This window comes from Chiloscyllium punctatum, chromosome 30 (assembly GCF_047496795.1).
Source record: "Chiloscyllium punctatum isolate Juve2018m chromosome 30, sChiPun1.3, whole genome shotgun sequence".
Taxonomy (NCBI): Eukaryota; Metazoa; Chordata; class Chondrichthyes; order Orectolobiformes; family Hemiscylliidae; genus Chiloscyllium; species Chiloscyllium punctatum.
In genome coordinates, this window is record NC_092768.1 from 53,630,469 (window position 1) to 53,649,219 (window position 18,751).

General features: G+C 42.6%; 1 protein-coding gene across 1 annotated transcript in view; it reads left to right on the forward strand.

Moving 5' to 3' along the window:
* The first annotated feature begins 404 nt into the window (after positions 1-404).
* Positions 405-18,751, forward strand: part of LOC140455036 (protein phosphatase 1 regulatory subunit 1A-like) — a 72,049-nt gene continuing 53,702 nt past the window's right edge. Inside the window, exon 1 of the mRNA XM_072549708.1 lies at positions 405-591. Within this exon, the coding sequence (XP_072405809.1) occupies positions 490-591 (102 nt within the window). The 5' untranslated portion in view covers positions 405-489. The remainder of the gene's footprint in view (positions 592-18,751) is intronic.

The following is an 18,751-nucleotide window of genomic DNA, read 5'->3' on the forward strand; positions in this document are numbered from 1 at the left end:
ACTTACCTTTCAGATAATAAAATGTTTGGGATTAGGCTATATTTTGGCGGTACAAAGTTAAAAATCACACAACACCAGGTTATAGTCCAACTGGTTTAATTGGAAGCAGGAGCTTTCTCAGCGCCGCTCCTTTATCAGGTGGTTGCACTACAACCTGGTGTATTGTGATTTTTAACTTTGCACACCCCAGTTCAACACCAGCATTTCCAAATCATATTTTGGGGGCGTTTGGTCTGATCCATAACAATATCGATCTAAAATATCTAGATATTCTCAACTGGAATTCTTTAACGGGGGTTTTAATCTGTGTGTAACCCTTGATGGAGCTAAACTTTGTACTGTGTGAAGACAGTTATCGCCTCGAGTGTGTGTAATCTGAAACTACCTTACTGTTCAGGAATATGGAAAAGAGGGAGGGGAAGGAGAAGGCAATGCAGAGACTGGCAGTGCAGCTACTGAAAGTTGTGCAGCAGACAGCGCAATAGAGCTATGAGCAGAACTGCAGATTTGAAAATGGACAGTGACTCTCAGAGTATAAAGTTCGAAGAGCCAACGCTGGATTTGGGTCTTGACCCACAGATGGCAGAGCAGGTAATATTATTATTACTGGCATAATGGATTAAGTCCTCCTCAGCCCAACTAGAAAACAAATTCTAAGTAAGACACAAGTTTCAATTATGTCATGTCTTTTTTTCTTCTTATTTGCGGCCAACGTGTCCTCTGCATCAAGTCAAAATTCCATCAAGTTCCATTTATTTTGAATGAGTAGTTTCCATGCAAAAGCGTCTCAGTAACCAGAAGACACAAAATTAACGTCATTGGCTCTCAACAAGATGAAAATAAATATCATGGGTTTAATATCGTTAGGTCTGGTGGGGAACTCGATGATTGTCAGATGCTGTGTGAGCAGCTTGTTCGCATTGCTGTTAGAGTGAAGCAGAATTGATAGGCGTGTGTTAAATCACTGATTATTTTTTGACATGAAATAGTAATGATGCTGTGACGAAGCAGAGCACACAGAATTCAGACAATTGATGTTTGATGGAGTGGTGAAATGGGGAGACAATTGTTTATACAATGATTTGCTTTTGATCTGGCCAACTGACATAAGAACAAAGAGACCTTGGGGTGCATGTTCATAGTTCCTTAAAAGTGGAGCTGCAGTCAGACAGGGCAGTGAAAGGTACGCTGGCCTTTATTGGCTAGTATGAGATTTGGGAGGCCACAGTTGGAGTATTACGTTCAGCTCTGATTTCCCTGTTGTGGGAAAGACTATGAAACTTGAAAGGATCCAGAGAAAAAAAATTACAAAGATGTTGCCAGGGTTGGAGGGTTTGAGCTGTAGGGAGAGGCTGAATAGGCTGGGACTATTTTACCTGGAGTGTCAGCAGCTGAGGGGTGATGAAGGGTTTTTGCCCGAAACGTCGATTTTCCTGCTCCTCGGATGCTGCCTGAACTGCTGTGCTTTTCCAGCACCACTCTAATCCAAAAGCTGAGGGGTGACCTTATAGAGGTTTATAAAATCATGAATGGGTTGGATAGGATGAATAGCTAAGGTCTTTGCCTCAAGGTAGGAGAGTTCAAAGCTCGTAGGCATAGGTGAGAGAGGAAAAATTTAAATGGGACCCAAGGAGCAATTATTTTCACGCATGAATGGTGTATGTATGGAATGAGTTGCCAGAGGGAGTGGTGGAGACTGCTACACTTACAATATTTAAAAGGCATCTGGATGAGAACATGAATAGGAAAGGTTTGGAGGGAAATAAGCCAAATGACGGCAAATGGGATTAATTTAAGATATCTGATCAGCATAGATGAGTGGGACCAAAGGGTCTGCTTCCCTCCTGTACATCTCTCTGACTCAAAATATCTGCTGGAGGCCATTCAGTAGCAACTTTAATTAGGCAATTGGACAGAGGCTGGAAGGTAATACTTGAGGGCTTATGTAGATGGGGCAGGAGAATGAAGTTAACTAGATGATTATCACAATCTGCCAGTCATGCTGAACTTGTTTTGGACAAGAAACAAAATCCATTAGTTCAACTGAAGTGAAGTTGTATTTCTGAACTTGAGAAGTTTGAGCAATAATTTGTTATTGAGAATGCAGAATGCCGGAGATGATATCTTCCCTTGTTCAGTGTAAGATTGACCAGTTTGTCTGAGAAGGAATACTCTTCCAGAAGGAATACTCCTCCCTAAACTGCTTAAGCCACAAAAGCAGAGAGATCAGCTGCGGAGGGAATGAATCTTATACTGAACTTGTTTTATAATTAGTCTGTCGTCAATATTAACCTTTCAATGCACTATACCACCATGGAAGATTAAACTGCAGGGCTCTTTTGATACAGCAGTACTTTCCTTATTGACAGACCAGAAACTTCCAAGTTCAATTGATGGATGTACGTTGTAAAAGGTCGAAGCATTTACATTAAAAAACAATCAAGAATTTCTATGTGAATTAGCTACATAAATTTCAGCATTTACAACATGAGATGACACATCTGAATACGAGTTGGTGTATGGTAGCCTTATGCGATTTATGCTGCTGCTTCCAATTGTCGACTGACTTTGTTAGTTTGTACAATTGAACAAGACAGTAAGGATTGCATATGCTGGAAGTCAGAGTCAACAGATGTGGAGCTGGGACAGTACAGCAGGTCAGAGAGGATCGGAGGAGCAGGAAAGTCAACATTTCAGGCCCAAACATTTAGCCAGCCCCAACAAAGGGTTTGAGCCCGTAACGTTGACTTTCCTCCTCCCCGGATGCTGTCTGACCTGCTGTGTTTTTCCAGCTCCACACCTATTGGCCCTGTACAAACTAGCCAAACATCTACCAAACACATGGAGACAGCTTAAAACAGGTAAAAGTGATATATAAAAAAAAAATTGGCAATAAAACTGAGCTTGGAAGCCCAGGTACAAGTCTCATCTATTCCAGCGGTGCATCATAACCAAAGAAAATGCACAAAATTGGCTAAAGAAAGGATTCTAGTGAGGGGTTGTGTTGAGCAATGATAGTGACACTACTCCTAATCACTGAAAACCAGATTAAATGCAATCCGTCCTGAAAGAATTTGGCAACTCATCCAAACCAGTGCACTGAAATAATTAAAGACTAGTTTCCTGTTGTCCTTAACGTTGTCTGTTTGATTATGTCTAGCAAAGCCATTCAATTCATCAAACTTCATTCTGCTGTACAATTAGCTCTACAACATTTAACGTGCCTGATTAGATACAAAATGCACGATTAATGGACAAGTTCTGAAAGAAAACGACTGTACTGAACAGAATTAGCCTTGGTTGTAATGGTAAATGAGTGAAAAAAAAAAGCATTTTCCGAATGGCTCTTTTGAAATAGTCCCTCTAAAATAAGCTTCATCAACAGATGTTTTGCCATGATGTGTAAGTGAGCCTCGCCAATTCTAACTGTTGACTGACTGTTGGCAATGGACATGGGAGCTGGCATTCAGTCTCCTATACATGACATTGTGACGCAAATCCATGGTTTTGCAGGATCAATTCATCGTTTCTCTTATCTTTACTGCCTATATTTTGCGAGGCGCGTTATGTGTAACTTGTCCGCCCTCATGACTTTTAACAGCTTCCAGTAATCCGGGCAGCAGGCCTGAACTCGGTTTATCTTTATCGTTTCTTTTTAACTGCTTCCTGCCTAAAAAATGTTACAGCCTGCACTCACCTTCAAGTTAGCTGCTACAAATAGAAAAGTGGCAAAGTTCAATGAAAACTACAGTTTGGAAATGTAGCAAGACCAAACATAGGAAGAAAACAGGCACAAAAGCAGACACACTTAGAAGCATCGGGGAATGCATAATACCTATGTCATAAATAAGCAAACAAGCAGTCTTTCTCTCCCATGGTCAGACAGACCCACTCTAGATTAGAGTGGTGCTGGAAAAGCACAGCAGGTCAGGCAGCATCTGTGGAGCAGGAAAATTGATGTTTCCTCTATTCCTGATGAAGGATTTTTGCCCAAAACATTGATTTTCCTGCTCCTCGGATGCTGCCTGACCTGCTGTGCTTTTCCAGCACCACTCTCATCTGGACCCTGATCTCCAGCATCTGCAGTCCTTGTTTTTAGCCTAGACAGATTGACTCACAGAGTGTAGCAAAGGTACAAACAAAGACACACACAGACTGATTTGCACATGCCCAGACAGCTTGTCTTTCTCTCTCTGACTCACACACGCACAGACACATTCATTCACACGTAGATGGACTCATGTGCTGTCTGGCACACACATAAACATAGTCACACATTCACCAGCAAAGACTCAACTGTATATCTATCACACTCACTTGTGCACTCTATCACCCACTAGCCATCACACACACACACAACAACAGACAGCCTTTCTGACAGACAGACACAGGTATATACTTTGTTGCACACATACATTTGAATTATGCGGCATCTAATATGAGGAAGGCCACTCCCTGGCTCACTTACCAGTTGTTTCATCTTTGCATGCTGATCATAAGCCTCAAGTCCCTGGTCGTCGTCATGAGTCCACCCCACTCACCAAACTTAATGAACACCATTGGCAACACTTTCCACAGGTTGACAATTAAAAATCTTAATTTAGCTTTAATTAAAGATAAGAGACGCTGAGCGTTTACAAGCTCTGACCTCCGTAATACGTTCAATGCAGATTTTGAAATGGAAAGTGAGCGGTAATATTCCTTGGCAAGATATGACCTGTGGAATTTGACTTGCTTCACCATCATCCGGGCAAGATGCTGCAAGTGAAAGCCGATTCAACTGATGCACCAGCAGTGGCTCCATTTGCGTGCCTGTACACTTGTGTCAGAAATTACATTGTTTCATGGTCTCACTGTGATATTCCAAGTGCTGTATTTTTGGAAAGATCATTTGCAAACTCGCTGCGTTTTAAAAGGTGCAGCGCTGAGGGAATGCAGCATCTGGGGGGGTTGGGACGGGCAATACTCTGCTGGAGGAGGGTGAAGGTGAGGACATTGCTGCTGGCGGGCAGCATTGAGGGGACGCAGCACTGTCAGAGGTTGAGTACTGAGACACAAAACAAAGGAAGAGGAGGAGGAATGGGTCATTCAACCCTCCAAGTTTATCTAAGCAAATGATACCTGCAATGGTGTTAGGGTTAGGTTAGGACAGGACAATAGGGTAACAGGGTAGTTCAGGAATAAAGGATGATTGATTTTATCAGTCGTGGCACTGATTATAAAATAAGAGTTGTCATGTTGTAGCTGTACAGGATTAGCTTTAGACCATAGCTGGAGTATTGTCAGCAGTTATCGTCACCACACGAGGGCAAGGATTGGTTTGCACTGGAGGGATGCCAAATAGAATCATCAGGATGTTGCCCCCTAAAAACCATTTCAACTATTAAGAGAGGACACACATTCTATGGTTGCTTTCGTTTTGAGTAGAGAAGATTGAGGAGGGAGCTAATAGAGATGACGTTGCACGGTGGCTCAGTGGTCAGCACTGCTGCCTCACAGGGACCTGGGTTGGATTTCAACCTTGGGCGACTGTCTCTATGAAGTTTACACATTCTCCCCGTGTCTGTGTGGGCTTCCTCCAGGTGCTCTGGTTTCCTCCCACAATCCAAAGATGTGCAGGTTAGTGAATTGGCCCATGCTAAGCTGCCCATAGTGTTCAGGGATGTGTAGGTTGAGTGCAGTCGTCAGAGGTAAATATCAGTAGGGGAATGGGTCTGGGTGGGTTATTTGGGGGGTTGGTGTGGACTTGTTGGGCCGAAGGGCCTTTTCCCATACTGTAGGGGATTCTAAGGCAGATGTATGCGTTTATGAGAAGCATGGACATTTGAACAGAAAACCCCTTAGTCAAAGGATCAATAGCAAGGGAGTATATTGTTCAAATGGAAGGCAAGGAGCTTTGAGGGAATTTAAGGAAAAGTTTTCACCTAGAGGGTGGTGAGAGTCCTGCTCTGTTATCTCCTGCTTTAGAAGTTCTAAGTTTATAACTGGATTCTTGATGCCCCGCAGTAGCATGGGAGAGTAATTTGAATCATAGAATCCCTACAATGCAGAGAGAGGTCATTCAGCCCACGAGTCTGCACTGACTCCTCCGAAAAGCATCTGACCAGACCCCTACCCAGCCCTGTAATCCCACATTTACCATGGTTAACCCATCCAGCCTGCACATCCCGTGGCACAATGGACAATTTAGCATGGCCAATCCAGCCAGCCTGCATATCTTTGGAAGCCAGAGTGCCCAGGGAAACCTGCACAGACACGGGGAGAATATGCAAACTCCTCATAGACAGTCACCCAAGACTGGAATTGAACCTGAGTCCCTGATGCTCTGAGGCTAACTGCCAACCTATTGTTGAGGGGAAAAAAATAAACTCAGAAATGTTTATAAAGCATTTGGATAAGCACTTCAAGTGTTCTTCGATTCAAGGCTCTGGGCCTAGTGGAGCTGGTGTAAGTTGTAATATAGTGTTGGCAGTACAGACGAGATGGGCCGAAATGCTGTGTGATTCCCTAATTAAGATCCAAGTTCCTGCCCATCCTTGCCAAGCATTCAACTTCTCAAATAATACAAATTATCTACTCCATCTTCAAGAAAAATTCAACAAAAACTGCTTCCATCATATTTTGACTTTTTAAGACTCAGAATGTTCAGAGGTAAGGAGAGGGTGAACCTCATATTTATTATCAATGACAACCTCTCATTTTACTTCCCTCCGGAGAAAATAATCCTTTCCATATCTACCCTGTCAACACCCTTCATTAATTTCTATGTTTCAATCAAGTGACCTTTTACACTATTAACTTAGTGGATACACGCCTAGCCATTCGAAAAATTACTCATAAGACAAATTGCCCATTTCAGTATTCAGAGATTCAATGATCGTCTCTAAACCACTTCTATATGTTTAGCATCATTCTTTCAATGAGGTTATCAATATTGCTTACAGTACTTCAGATGTGCCCCCACTAGTCCTCTCCATACATGAATAAATGAGGGTCAGTCGTATGTCAGACCAGTACTGAGGTGAGGCTGCACTCAGAGTCATAAAATCATCACCAATTTCCCCCATTGAATCCGTACCAACATGCTAAACTAAATGTAAACAAGAATCACTTTTTAACCTGTAAGAGATGGCCTGCTGTGATGTTCGTTAGGAATTATTGGGTTTGTTCCACTTATTGGGAGAACAAGAGTGAGAAATTGCCACTTTCTTAGAGGAGCACGAATGAAGAAGCAGCATCCTTCTGTGGAAAGAGTTTCTGTTCGTGTGCAGGACTGCAAGATGCAGCACTGAAGCCGAGCTAACTTGGCGAAGAAACAACATTGAATGGGCAATTCAGTTTCATTTATTTCTTTTCACTGGATCCCATGGGTCGGCACAGTGACTCAGTGATTAGCCCTGCTGCCTCAAAGTGCCAGGGACCCGAGTTCAGTTCCAGCCGGGGGTGACCATCTGCGTGGAGTTTGCACATACTCCCCATGTCTGCATGGGCTTCCTCTGGATGCTTTGTGCAGGTTAGGTGGGTTGGCCATGCTAAATTGCAGATTGCGTCCAGGGATGTGCAGGTCAGGTGGGTTAGCTACGGGTAATTCAGGGTTACATGGATAGAGGATGGTGAGGATGCTCATTTGGGGGGGTCAGTGTGGACTGGATGGGCTGAATGACCTGATTCCACACTGTAAGAGTTATATGATTCAGCTTTACTTGCTGGGCTAGACTTTATTGAATCAAGAGAAGAGTATGTTGAGCTTCCTTTTGGAAACACTGCTGAAATATGTTTGGGATGAAGGTGCAGCCACAGCACTGTAAGGAACAGAGTATCAGGATTTTGATCTAATGACAATGTTTCATAGCTTCATGCAGTGCAAAAAGACCCTTCAGCCTATCAACCCTGTAATGGCACAACTACCACGGCATGATAATCCCAATTTCCTGCCCTTGTCCAATATACTTTAATAATCTGATATTTGAAGTGCTCATCCAAATATTTTTAAAGGTTGTAAGGTTTGCAGCCTCCACTACCTTTTGAAGCAATGCACTCCAGATTCTCACCATCCACAAATTGAAAAAGTTTTTTTTCCCCAAGACCATTCTGAATCTCCTGCTCATTCTCCTGAAACATGCCTGCTCATGATTGACCTCTCAACCAAGGGGGAAAAACTGTTCTCCATTCACCCTGTCCATACTGTTCTAAAGAAAACAATTCTAACCTAAAAAGTTAAAAATCACACAACACCAGATTATAGTCCAACAGGTTTAATTGGAAGCACACTAGCTTTCAGAGCGACGCTCCTTCATCAGGTGATAGTGGAGGGTTCAATCCTAACACAGAATTTATAGCAAAAATTTGCAGAGTGATGTAACTGAAATTATACATTGAAAAATTGATTGTCTGTTAAGCCTTTCATCTGTTAGAATACAGTGATAGTTTCACTTCTTTCATGTGTAAATCACAAAACCTTTTTTTAAAAAGTTGCATTCTCGGGTTAGCTGTTAACAATGGTGATAGCTAGACAATACGTTGAAGGTGTTGGCCCCCCCGTGTTCTCTGTCTATGCCATGATGTTTAAATTGATTCTAATCTAAAAAGTGAGATAATGGAGTTTTACATAAATTCATGCAGTTTTTGAGCTCAGAGTTCTACATGAACGCGTGCCGTTTTTGAGCAAAATACAATGTAACTCTGCAAGTACAAATTCACCCCACAAAATATGTGTGCACGTGGGTCTTTGTCTGTTTGTGCATGTGTGTCTGTCTGGGGTGGGGGTTGTGAGTGTGAGAAAGTGTGTGTGTGTGTGTGTGTGTGTGTGTGTGTAGAAGTATCTGTGTGTATGTGTATATATATTGCAATGGTGGTCACCTGTAATGTGATATGAACCCAAGGTCCTGGTTGAGGCCCTCCCTATGGGTACCGAACTTAGCTATCAGCCTCTGCTCGGCCACTTTTCTCTGCTGCCTGTCCTGAAGTCCACCTTGGAGGATGGTCACCTGAAGGTCCGAGGCTGAATGTCCTGGACCACTGCATATTGTCTAGCTATCACCATTGTTAACAGCTAACATGAGAATGCAACTTTTAAAAAAAAGGTTTTGTGATTTACACATGAAAGAAGTGAAACTATCACTGTATTCTAACAGATGAAAGGCTTAACAGACAATCAATTTTTCAATGTATAATTTCAGTTACATCACACTGTAAACTTTTGCTATAAATTCTGTGTTAGGATCGAGCCCTCCACAATCACCTGATGAAGGAGCGACGCTCCGAAAGCTAGCGTGCTTCCAATTAAACCTGTTGGACTATCACCTGGTGTTGCGTGATTTTTAACTTTTTACACCCCAGTCCAACACCGGCATCTCCAAATTATAATTAATGTAAGCCTTTCTCAATGAGTATTAATTTGTTTCTTCCAAATTTTCTCCAATAGTTTCCCTACCATTGACACGTGACCCACCTGTCTATGATTTCCTGCTTCATCTATATTAGTCCTCTTGAAAAGTGAAACCATATTAGCCATCCTCCAGTCCTCTGGCACTTCCATCATGACCACAGAAGAATTCAGCATTTCATCTTTCATTTCCCCACCGCAGGTTGGAATACAATTCACCGGAGCCAGGGTATTTGTTCGTGATAGAACCTCAATACCTCTCCATTTCTTATATCAAACTATGCAAGATCTTCACAGTTCCTTTTCCTGAATACCCTAGCTGACGGGTGGCATGGTGGCTCAGTGGTCAGAACTGCTACCTCCAGCGCCAGGGACTCGGGTTCAATTCCAGCCTCGGGCTGTGTGGAGTTTGCACGTTCTCATTGTGACTGGGTACTCCGGTTTCCACCCACAGTCCAAAGATGTGCGGATTAGATGAATTGGCCATTCTAAATTGTCGAAAGACATCAAGGATGTGTCGGCTAGGTGCATTAGTCAGGGGTAAATGTAGAGTATTAGGGGAATGGGTCTGGGTAGGATACTCTTTGGAGAGTCAGTGTGGACTTGTTGGGCTGAAGGGCCTGTTTCCATACTGTCGGGATTCTATATATATTTCCAAGCCAGGTCGTTGCATGTGCTGCCTGAGAGTAAACACCAAAGGAATTCTCAGAGTTGGAGGACCAATACTATCGAGAAGTTTACTTGTCAGGAGGAAGGCCATTCCTGAAGAAATGTTACTTTAGTGGAGCATCAGTCCTGAAATTGTCCTGCAACTTGGGTGGAACAGATTGAGGGATGTTAGCACTGTTAAGGAGGGGGTAGTGAGTAAATTGTGCTGTCTTGAATGCATAGGATTAGAAAGTATTGTATTTGAAGAGGATGAGAATTGAGGGAATGTTGCACTCTAGAAAGGTTCATATGAAGGAGAGTGAACAAAGCTGTATGTTATCTGAGTGTCAGTATTTGGCGAGTGTTATATTTAGTTTAGAGGGACTGCTACACAGCTGATGCGAAAGTATTGATGTCGTCACAATATTCAAGTGGCAATCGTGAGGGGGTACGGGCAATCTGTCTGTTCTGTTCTGAGGAACCCAAGTACTGTCAATATATCAGTGCTGAAGGAGAACTACATCATTGAAAGATCAGCATGGAAGGTATACTGTCCTGATGTGGAACCACTATGATTGATTGCATTGAGTTTCTGTCAAACACTTCATACGAGTTAAGAAGTGAGACTGTCAGAGTGATCAAAAGTATCTTATTTAACTATAAAACACTTTTAGATGTCTTGGGTTGAATTATTATGCCTTCTGTATTCAGTTTCATTGAAACATTCCCAACCGTGACCGGAACTCTAACCTTGCAATTCATACTGAATATGCTGATTACTCTTTGAGACAAACTCCATTTAACTGCTAGATCCTAACTGTATTGCCTGAATGTTCAGATTTTACATAGTAAATTGACATTTAGTGCTGTTAGAATGTTCTGCCAAGGGATGGTAAGTGGGTGATGTTGTGCGTGAGCTGGGACATTGGCCACACAAAATACAAGGAGCAAAACAGATAAGATAGTGAACCTGCTCAGCGTTTGAATATAAAGCATGACTGATCTTGATTTTGACCTTAATTTTTCAGACCCCTCCACAAATCTTGACTTCATTAAGTCTACAACCCCACTCCTCGAAACTCTCACTGTCAGTGCCTTCATTGTTCACAGAGGTGGGGCAGCTAAACATATAGGATGACATAACATACCCGTCTCACATTTCTCAGGAGTATATGTTCTTTCCTCCCCCAGTTGATTATCTGACATAACAACAGCTGTGGAGTTGGGACCCAGTTCTTAATCACACAGATGCACCGGGTTCTGGACTTCTCAGCTTCACCTTGGATTTGTCTGAGCAGTCATGGTGTGTGCAAAATCATTGTAACACACCATGAGTACATACCCGAAGCTACGTGCTGGTCAGAGTCAAGCCCGCATGCTCCGACCCACATGCATTCCCCAAACCTTTGATTGAAGTTGATAAGAGCTACGCATCACCACATCACCAGTGCAGGTGCAATGTCATTCAACGCGTTTCAAGAAAGACCTTTACATTGATGTTTAAGAGCTGTTAACTACAGGTTTCAATTTGCAAATTTCACACAACTATTAAGCGTCCACATGACTTTCTTATAATCCAACTCGTTACTTATTCACAGGTACCAGGAATTCGATTCAGAAACTGCTCAGAACACACTATTAGATGGTGTTGCTCATTGCCATAATTCAGTTACTCTGTACACAAAACACCTAACCCTGCTGGTAGATTGGAGACTTTTTATTTCAGATTTCTATAATTAGACACAAATCGCCTCTTATAAGACCACAAGAGATAGGAGTGGAAGTAAGGCCATTCAGCCCATCGAGTCCACTCCTCCATTCAATCATGGCTGATGGGCATTCAACTCCACTTACCCAAACTCTCCCTCTATCCCTTAATTCCTTGCAAGATTCAGAAGTTATCAATCTCTGCCTTGAAGAGATTTAACGTCCCGGCCTCCACTGTGCTCCGTGGCAGAGAATTCCACAGGCCCACCACTCTCTGGCTGAAGAAATATCTCCTCAGTTCTGTTCTAAATTGACCCCCTCTCATTCTAAGGCTGTGCCCACGGTTCCTAGTATCCCCGCCTGACGGAAACAAATTCCCAGCATCCACGTTTTCTAAGCTGTGCATTATCTTGTAAGTTTGTATTAGATCTCCCCTCAACCTTCTAAACGCTCATGAATACAATATCAGGATCCTCAGCCGTTCATTGTATGTTAGGCCTACCATTCCAGGGAACATCCATGTGAATCTCGGCAGGACATGCTCCAGGGCCAGTATGTCCTTTCTGAGGTGTGGGGCCAAAAACTGGACACAGTGTTCTAAATGGGGCCTAACCAGACCTTTATAAAGTCTCAGTAGCACATCGCTGCTTTTACATTCCAACCCTCTTGAGACAAATGACAACATTACAATTGCTTTCTTAACCACAGACTCAACCTGCAATTCAACCTTTAGAGAATCTTGGACTAGCACTCCCAGATCCCTTTGTACTTCAGCTTTATGAATTTTCTCACTGTTTAGAAAATAATCCATGTTTGTATTTTTTTTTCCAAAGTGCAAGACCTTGCATTTGCAATTATTTGCAGAAGCCAAGCAATCCACGTTTAAAAAGAACCAACAAAACCTTCAAATAGACTCTATTCTGTACTAACCATCCAGGTATTGCTCTCTAGACAAGCAATTGATCCATTGAATAGAATCAAATCCATAAGTGTTATGTACTTACAACACAGAAAGAAGCATTTTGGGCATTCATACCCAAATCCAATATGTAATCCAATGTGGAGGAAGAGAAAAGCTTGCTGTGTTATCATTTGTTAAATCCTTGTTAATTATAGCCCCTGGATTAGGTATCAATATGCATCACAGTCCCTTCTTGAATTATTCCATATATTAATACTGCGGTTTACATTTTAGCACTCATCTGATCAATGAAACTGATCACTGCATTATAATGCTCTGAACTCTAAAATTGGCCCTCTCCTGTTCAATGATATGTGACACATTTTATTCGATTTGCAAAAGTCTCAGTTAAATTCCAATCTTAACGCCATTTCTGGGTGTCAGAATTACAGAATCATAAAGTGACAATGAAGGGTATTGCATATTGTAATTATAGATTATTTGAGCAATTGTGCCTGAATCTTGCCTTCGACCTTCACCTCTGCACACCTCAAATTAACTCCAAACAACTTCAATTCAACCTGTCTCCACCATTTTGAGGTCAGATAGCTAGTAATATAAAATAAGATTGTGAGAGCTTTTTAGCTATTTAAAAGGTAAGAAAAAGGTCAAAAGTAGACATTGGACAGCAGGAAAACAATGTTGGATATGCAGCAACAGGGAATAAAGAAAGGGTGGAGGACTTGATTAGGAACTTTGCATCAGTTTTCACAGCAGAAGACACCAGTATTATACCAGAAAATCAACACAATGAGGTGGGCAGAGGTGAGTGTAGGAACCACCACGAAGGAGAAGGGGATGGGGAAGCTGAAAGATCCGAAGGTGGATAAATGATCTAGAAGATGGCTACACCCCAGGGTCTGAAGATGGTAGCGGAGGAGATTGTGGAGGCATTGTTGGCTGTCTTTCAGGAATCAACAGAATCATGGACAGTCCTAGAGGTCTCAGAACAGCTAACGTAATATTCCTGCTTAAGGGCAAGGAGGGATATTATAGACCACATAACCTGACCTTGGTTGCTGGTAAAATTTTACAATCCTTTATTATAAAATGAAATTGCAGAGTACTTAGAAGTGCTTGGTAAATAATGGCTGAGTTCGCACAGCTTCGTCAAGGGGAGGTCAAGGTCGAAAAATCAGTTAGAATTCTTTGAGAAGGTAATGAGCAATGTTAAGCAAATGAAAGCTAGTGAATATGATCTGTTTGGATTTCCAAAAGATCTTTAACAAGATGCTGCTAGGTAAGATAAAAGCCCATGGTTTTAGGGACAAGGTACTGACATCATCGGAGGATTGGCTGAGTAGATTACCCACAGTATGGACACTTTGGCCCAACAAATCCACACCAACCCTCTGAAGAGTAACCTACATTTACCCCTGACTAATGCACCTAATGCTATGGGCAATTTAACATGGCCAATTCACCTGAACATCTTTGGATTATGGGAGGAAACCCACGCAGACATGGGGAGAACATGCAAACTCCACACAGACAGTCACCTGAGGCAGGAATCAAACCCAGACTCCCTGGCACTGTGAGGTAGTAGTGCTTACCACTGAGCCACCGTACCAACTGGCAGAAGGCAGAGAGTGAGGATAAAGGTGTTTTTTTCAAGGATGGTAACTGGTAATTAGGTTCAGCATTGAGGCTACAACTATTCACGTTATACATTCATAACCTGGCTTTGATTTATTATGAGATTGCACGAGAATGGAGCAGTCGCGTTATACCTGAACTGACTGTAATAGGGTAATGATCAATTGAAACTGACCGAATACTTGAAGAAAACAACAGAAACACATTTTATTTTAAATTAAAATAATGGGAGCTAACTGATGTTAGGGGTAGGTTCTTCACTCAGCGAGTCGTAAGTTCATGGAATGCCCTGCCAGTAGCAGTGGTGGACTCTCCCTCTTTATGGGTATTTAAGCAGGCATTGGATAGGCATATGGAGCATAGTGGGTTAGTGTAGGTTAGGTGGGCTTTGATCGGCGCAACATCGAGGGCCAAAGGGCCTGTACTGCACTGTATTCTTCTATGTTCTATGTTCTATGTTCTATTTGACACATTTTCTCAAAGCCTTATGTCTTGCAGTCATCAGGACTTTTGTTAAGAATACTAACGTAAAGGAGGGGGACAACACTTTATAGAATCTGAGTAGACAATTCCGGTTTGGATGGTAAATGGGTACTTTGATTGTTGAGGTGTAACCATGGCGAATTCACCAGTCAAATAACTTTCTAAAATTCATTCATGGGATCTGAATGTCACTAGCCAGGCCAATATTTATTGCCCATACCAAGATGCTATTGAGAAGATGTTTGTGAACTGCTGCTGTTGAACCGCTGTAGTCCATTTGGTTACGGTGAGACCATAATGCCCATAGCTCGGGAGTTCCAGTTGACTGACAAGCTCTATTTAAAACTAAACAAGGCAAGCTATGTCTGGTCAAAGCATTGCCTGAGCAATTCATCAAAAAATTGGTATCTACCACTTTGTAAAACAGGTTTCATGTATACACATAATTATAAAAGCAAAATATTGCAGATGCCAGAAGTTTGAAATGTAAACATACTGTGCTGAAAAAAATTGGCAGGTCTGGCAGCAACTGTGAAATGAGAAATGTGTCCATATTTTTTCTGTCTGAAAAAAAAAGGCCCCTGCATTTTACTACAAGTAATTGCCAATGTATGCAAAGGCACTACAATGTAAACCAATATATTGGTTGTCCCTGTTATTCTTAGAGCAACCAGGATTTTGGAAATTTAGCAAATGCTGTCCATTCACTATTTACAAGGTATATCGTCAGGAGAAGGTTACAATAAGGCTTAGCAGAGCTGTTAATTATTGTTTGATTTTATTAAAAGTAAAGCATGAGGGGAAGATGTGTTTTTAATGGCCAGCAAATTTCACAGACTCTCTACAGTGTGGAAACAGGCCATTTGGCCCAACAAGTCCACACCGATCCTCCTAACAACAACACACCCAACCTATTCCCCGACTACTCTACTTTTACCCCCAAGTGAATGCACCTAATCTACACACCCCTGAACAATACAGGCAATTTAGCCTAGCCAACTCACCTAACCTGCACATCTATGGACTATGGGAGGAAACCATAGCACCCCCACACAGACAGTCACCTGAAACTGGAATTGAACCCAGGCCCCTAGTGCTGTCAGGTAGTAGTTCTAACCACTGAGCCACCATGTCGCAAACACAGATTTAAGGTCATTAGGAAAAACGTGAGATCTTTTACTCATATAATGGGCTGTCTGAATGTGCTACCATCAAGGGTCGTTAGAACAAATGCGCTGGCCACTATCAAAAAGGAATTTGATAAATGCACAAGCAAAAAAAAAAATCTGCAAGGCCTTTTGGCAAAATCAGGGAAATCTCTACTACTCGCTTAGCTCCTGCACAAAGTGTCAGCATCAGCAGGATCGATAATTGGCCTTTTCTTGCACAGCTCTGATTCAATCCTGCCTGAGAATTGCCATTATTGACATAGCTCTTCACTAAGATGAACCTCAACTTCAGCTTCTGACTTAAAGCCTCATTTTAAAAAAAAAATGCACAATTTTGAAATTCTGCTTTGAGCAAACAGTGACTTGTTGAATACTGCATTCGTTTCTGGTCTCCCTGCTGTCAGAATGATGTTGTGAAACTTGAAGTGATCCAGAAAAGATTTACAAGGGTGTTGCCAGAGCAACAGGGAGAGGCTGAATTGGCTGGAGCTATTTTCACTGGAGCATCGGAGACTGGGGAAGTGACCTTATAGAGGTTTATAAAATCATGAGCGACATGGTTAGGGTGAATAGCTAAGGTCTTTTCCCTGAGATAGGAAATGCCAAAATTAGAGGGCATAGGTTTACAGTGAGAGTAGCAAGTTTTAAAAGGGACTGAAGGGGCAGAGAGGGTGGTGCATGTATGGAATGAGCTGCCAGAGGAAGTGGGGGAGGCTTGTACAACAACAACTACAGCATTTAAAAGGCATCTGGATGGGTATATGATTAGAAAGGGTTTAAAGGGGTATGGGCCAGATACTGGCAAGTGGGATAATTTAGAATATCTGGTTGTTATGGACAAGTTGGACCAAAGGGTCTATTTTCATGCTGCACATCTCTATGACTCTATAACATATACTTTAGTAGAGTGAAAAGCAAATTTTTGTGAGCTACACAGGCAGATCATAACAAACAAAGACGTAGAGATCACAGAACAACGCACACAGGTTACAACTACATAGGAGGTATGCAAAGCAGGGCCAACATTAGCAAGGAGAAAGTGAGGACTGCAGATGCTGGAGATCAGAGCTGAAAAATGTGTTGCTGGAAAAGCACAGCAGGTCAGGCAGCATCCGAGGAACAGGAGAATCGATGTTTTGGGCATAAGCCCTTCTTCCAGAATGAGGAGGTTGTGCCAAGCAGGCTAAGATAAAAGGTAGGGAGGAGAGACTTGGGGGAGGGGCATTGGCAATGCGATAGGTGGAAGGAGGTTAAGGTGAGGGTGATAGGTCGGAGAGGGGTTGGGGGCGGAGAGGTCGGGAAGAAGATTGCAGGTCAAGAAGGCAGCGCTGAGTCCGATGGTTGGGACTGAGAAAAGGTGGGGGAATGGGAAATGAGGAAGCTGGAGAAATCTGCATTCATCCCTTGTGGTTGGAGGGTTCCTAAGTGGAAGATGAGGTGCTCTTCCTCCAGGCGTCGTGTTGCCATGGTCTGGCGATGGAGGAGGCCAAGGACCTGCATGTCCTTGGCGGAGTGGGAAGGGGAGTTAAAGTGTTCAGCCACGGGGCGGTTGGGTTGGTTGGTGCGGGTGTCCCAGAGGTGTTCTCTGTAACGTTCTGCAAGTAGGCAGCCTGTCTCCCCAATATAGAGGAGGCCACATCGGGTGCAACGGATGCAGTAAATGATGTGTGTGGAGGTGCAGGTGAATTTGTGATGGATATGGAAGGATCCCTTCCATATTTTGAAAACGAGCTGCTTCACTGAACTGTAAAAGGTTTTTTCCATCACTTCATGATTGTGAGGAGACTGATGTTGCAGTATTTGCTCCATTCAGTTTTGTCCTCTTTATCCTTATTCAGCCCCATGCAATAACTACTCTGCAAGTTGGAAAGGATTGAGCCTGTCGACCCTGCAGTGTCATTCAATACAATCGTGACAGATCACCCCAATAATGTTTACACCATCGGTAATGAGAAGTCTGTCAATGTGTGCTTAAACAGGTTCAACAATTCGGCTTTCACAACCCTTTGTGGTCGAAAATGCCAAAGGTTGACAACCTTCTGAGTTAAAAAAAGAAATCAGCTTCTCTGTCCTTGATGGACATTTCTTATATTTAAATTGTGGGTTGTAGACTTTGCAACAGGGGGCAGCGCCTTATCTGCATCTCCATCCTCAGGCATTTTATTTAAATGAAATCACTACTCATTTTTCACACTTTCGAGAATGCTGATACACTTTGCGGCACGGTGGCTCAATGGTTAGCACTGCTGCCTCACAGTGCCAGGGACCCGGGTTCAATTCCCGCCTCGGGCATCTGTCTGTGTGGAGTTTACACATTCTCCCCGTGTCTGCGTGGGTTTCCTCCAGGCGCTCCGGTTTCCTCCCAGAAGCCAAAGATGCGCAGTTTAGGTGAATTGACCATGTTAAATTGCCAGTAGTGTTAGGTGTAGGGGAATGGGTCTGGATGGGTTGCTCTTCGGAGGGTCGGTGTGGACTTGTTGGGCTGAAGGGCCTATTTCCACACTGTAGGGAATCTAATCTAATCTTTCTTCATGGGTCAGTTCTGCCATCTTGGGAAAAATTACAACGAACTATCTTTTCACTCCCTATATGGGAAATTATTATTGAAAATAGCACTCCACACCTTAATAAGCAACTATACATTTGAAACAAGTTTTCATTACTCCTGTTCTCAAATTGTCCTGAAATCAAGACTAAACTTCCATCAGTCATTCTAACAGGTTGGATGTGAGCCTTGATTGGTTTATTTGCAAGTACACCCTCACTCCTTCTGTATGTCTACAATTTCCATCCTCTTATCAT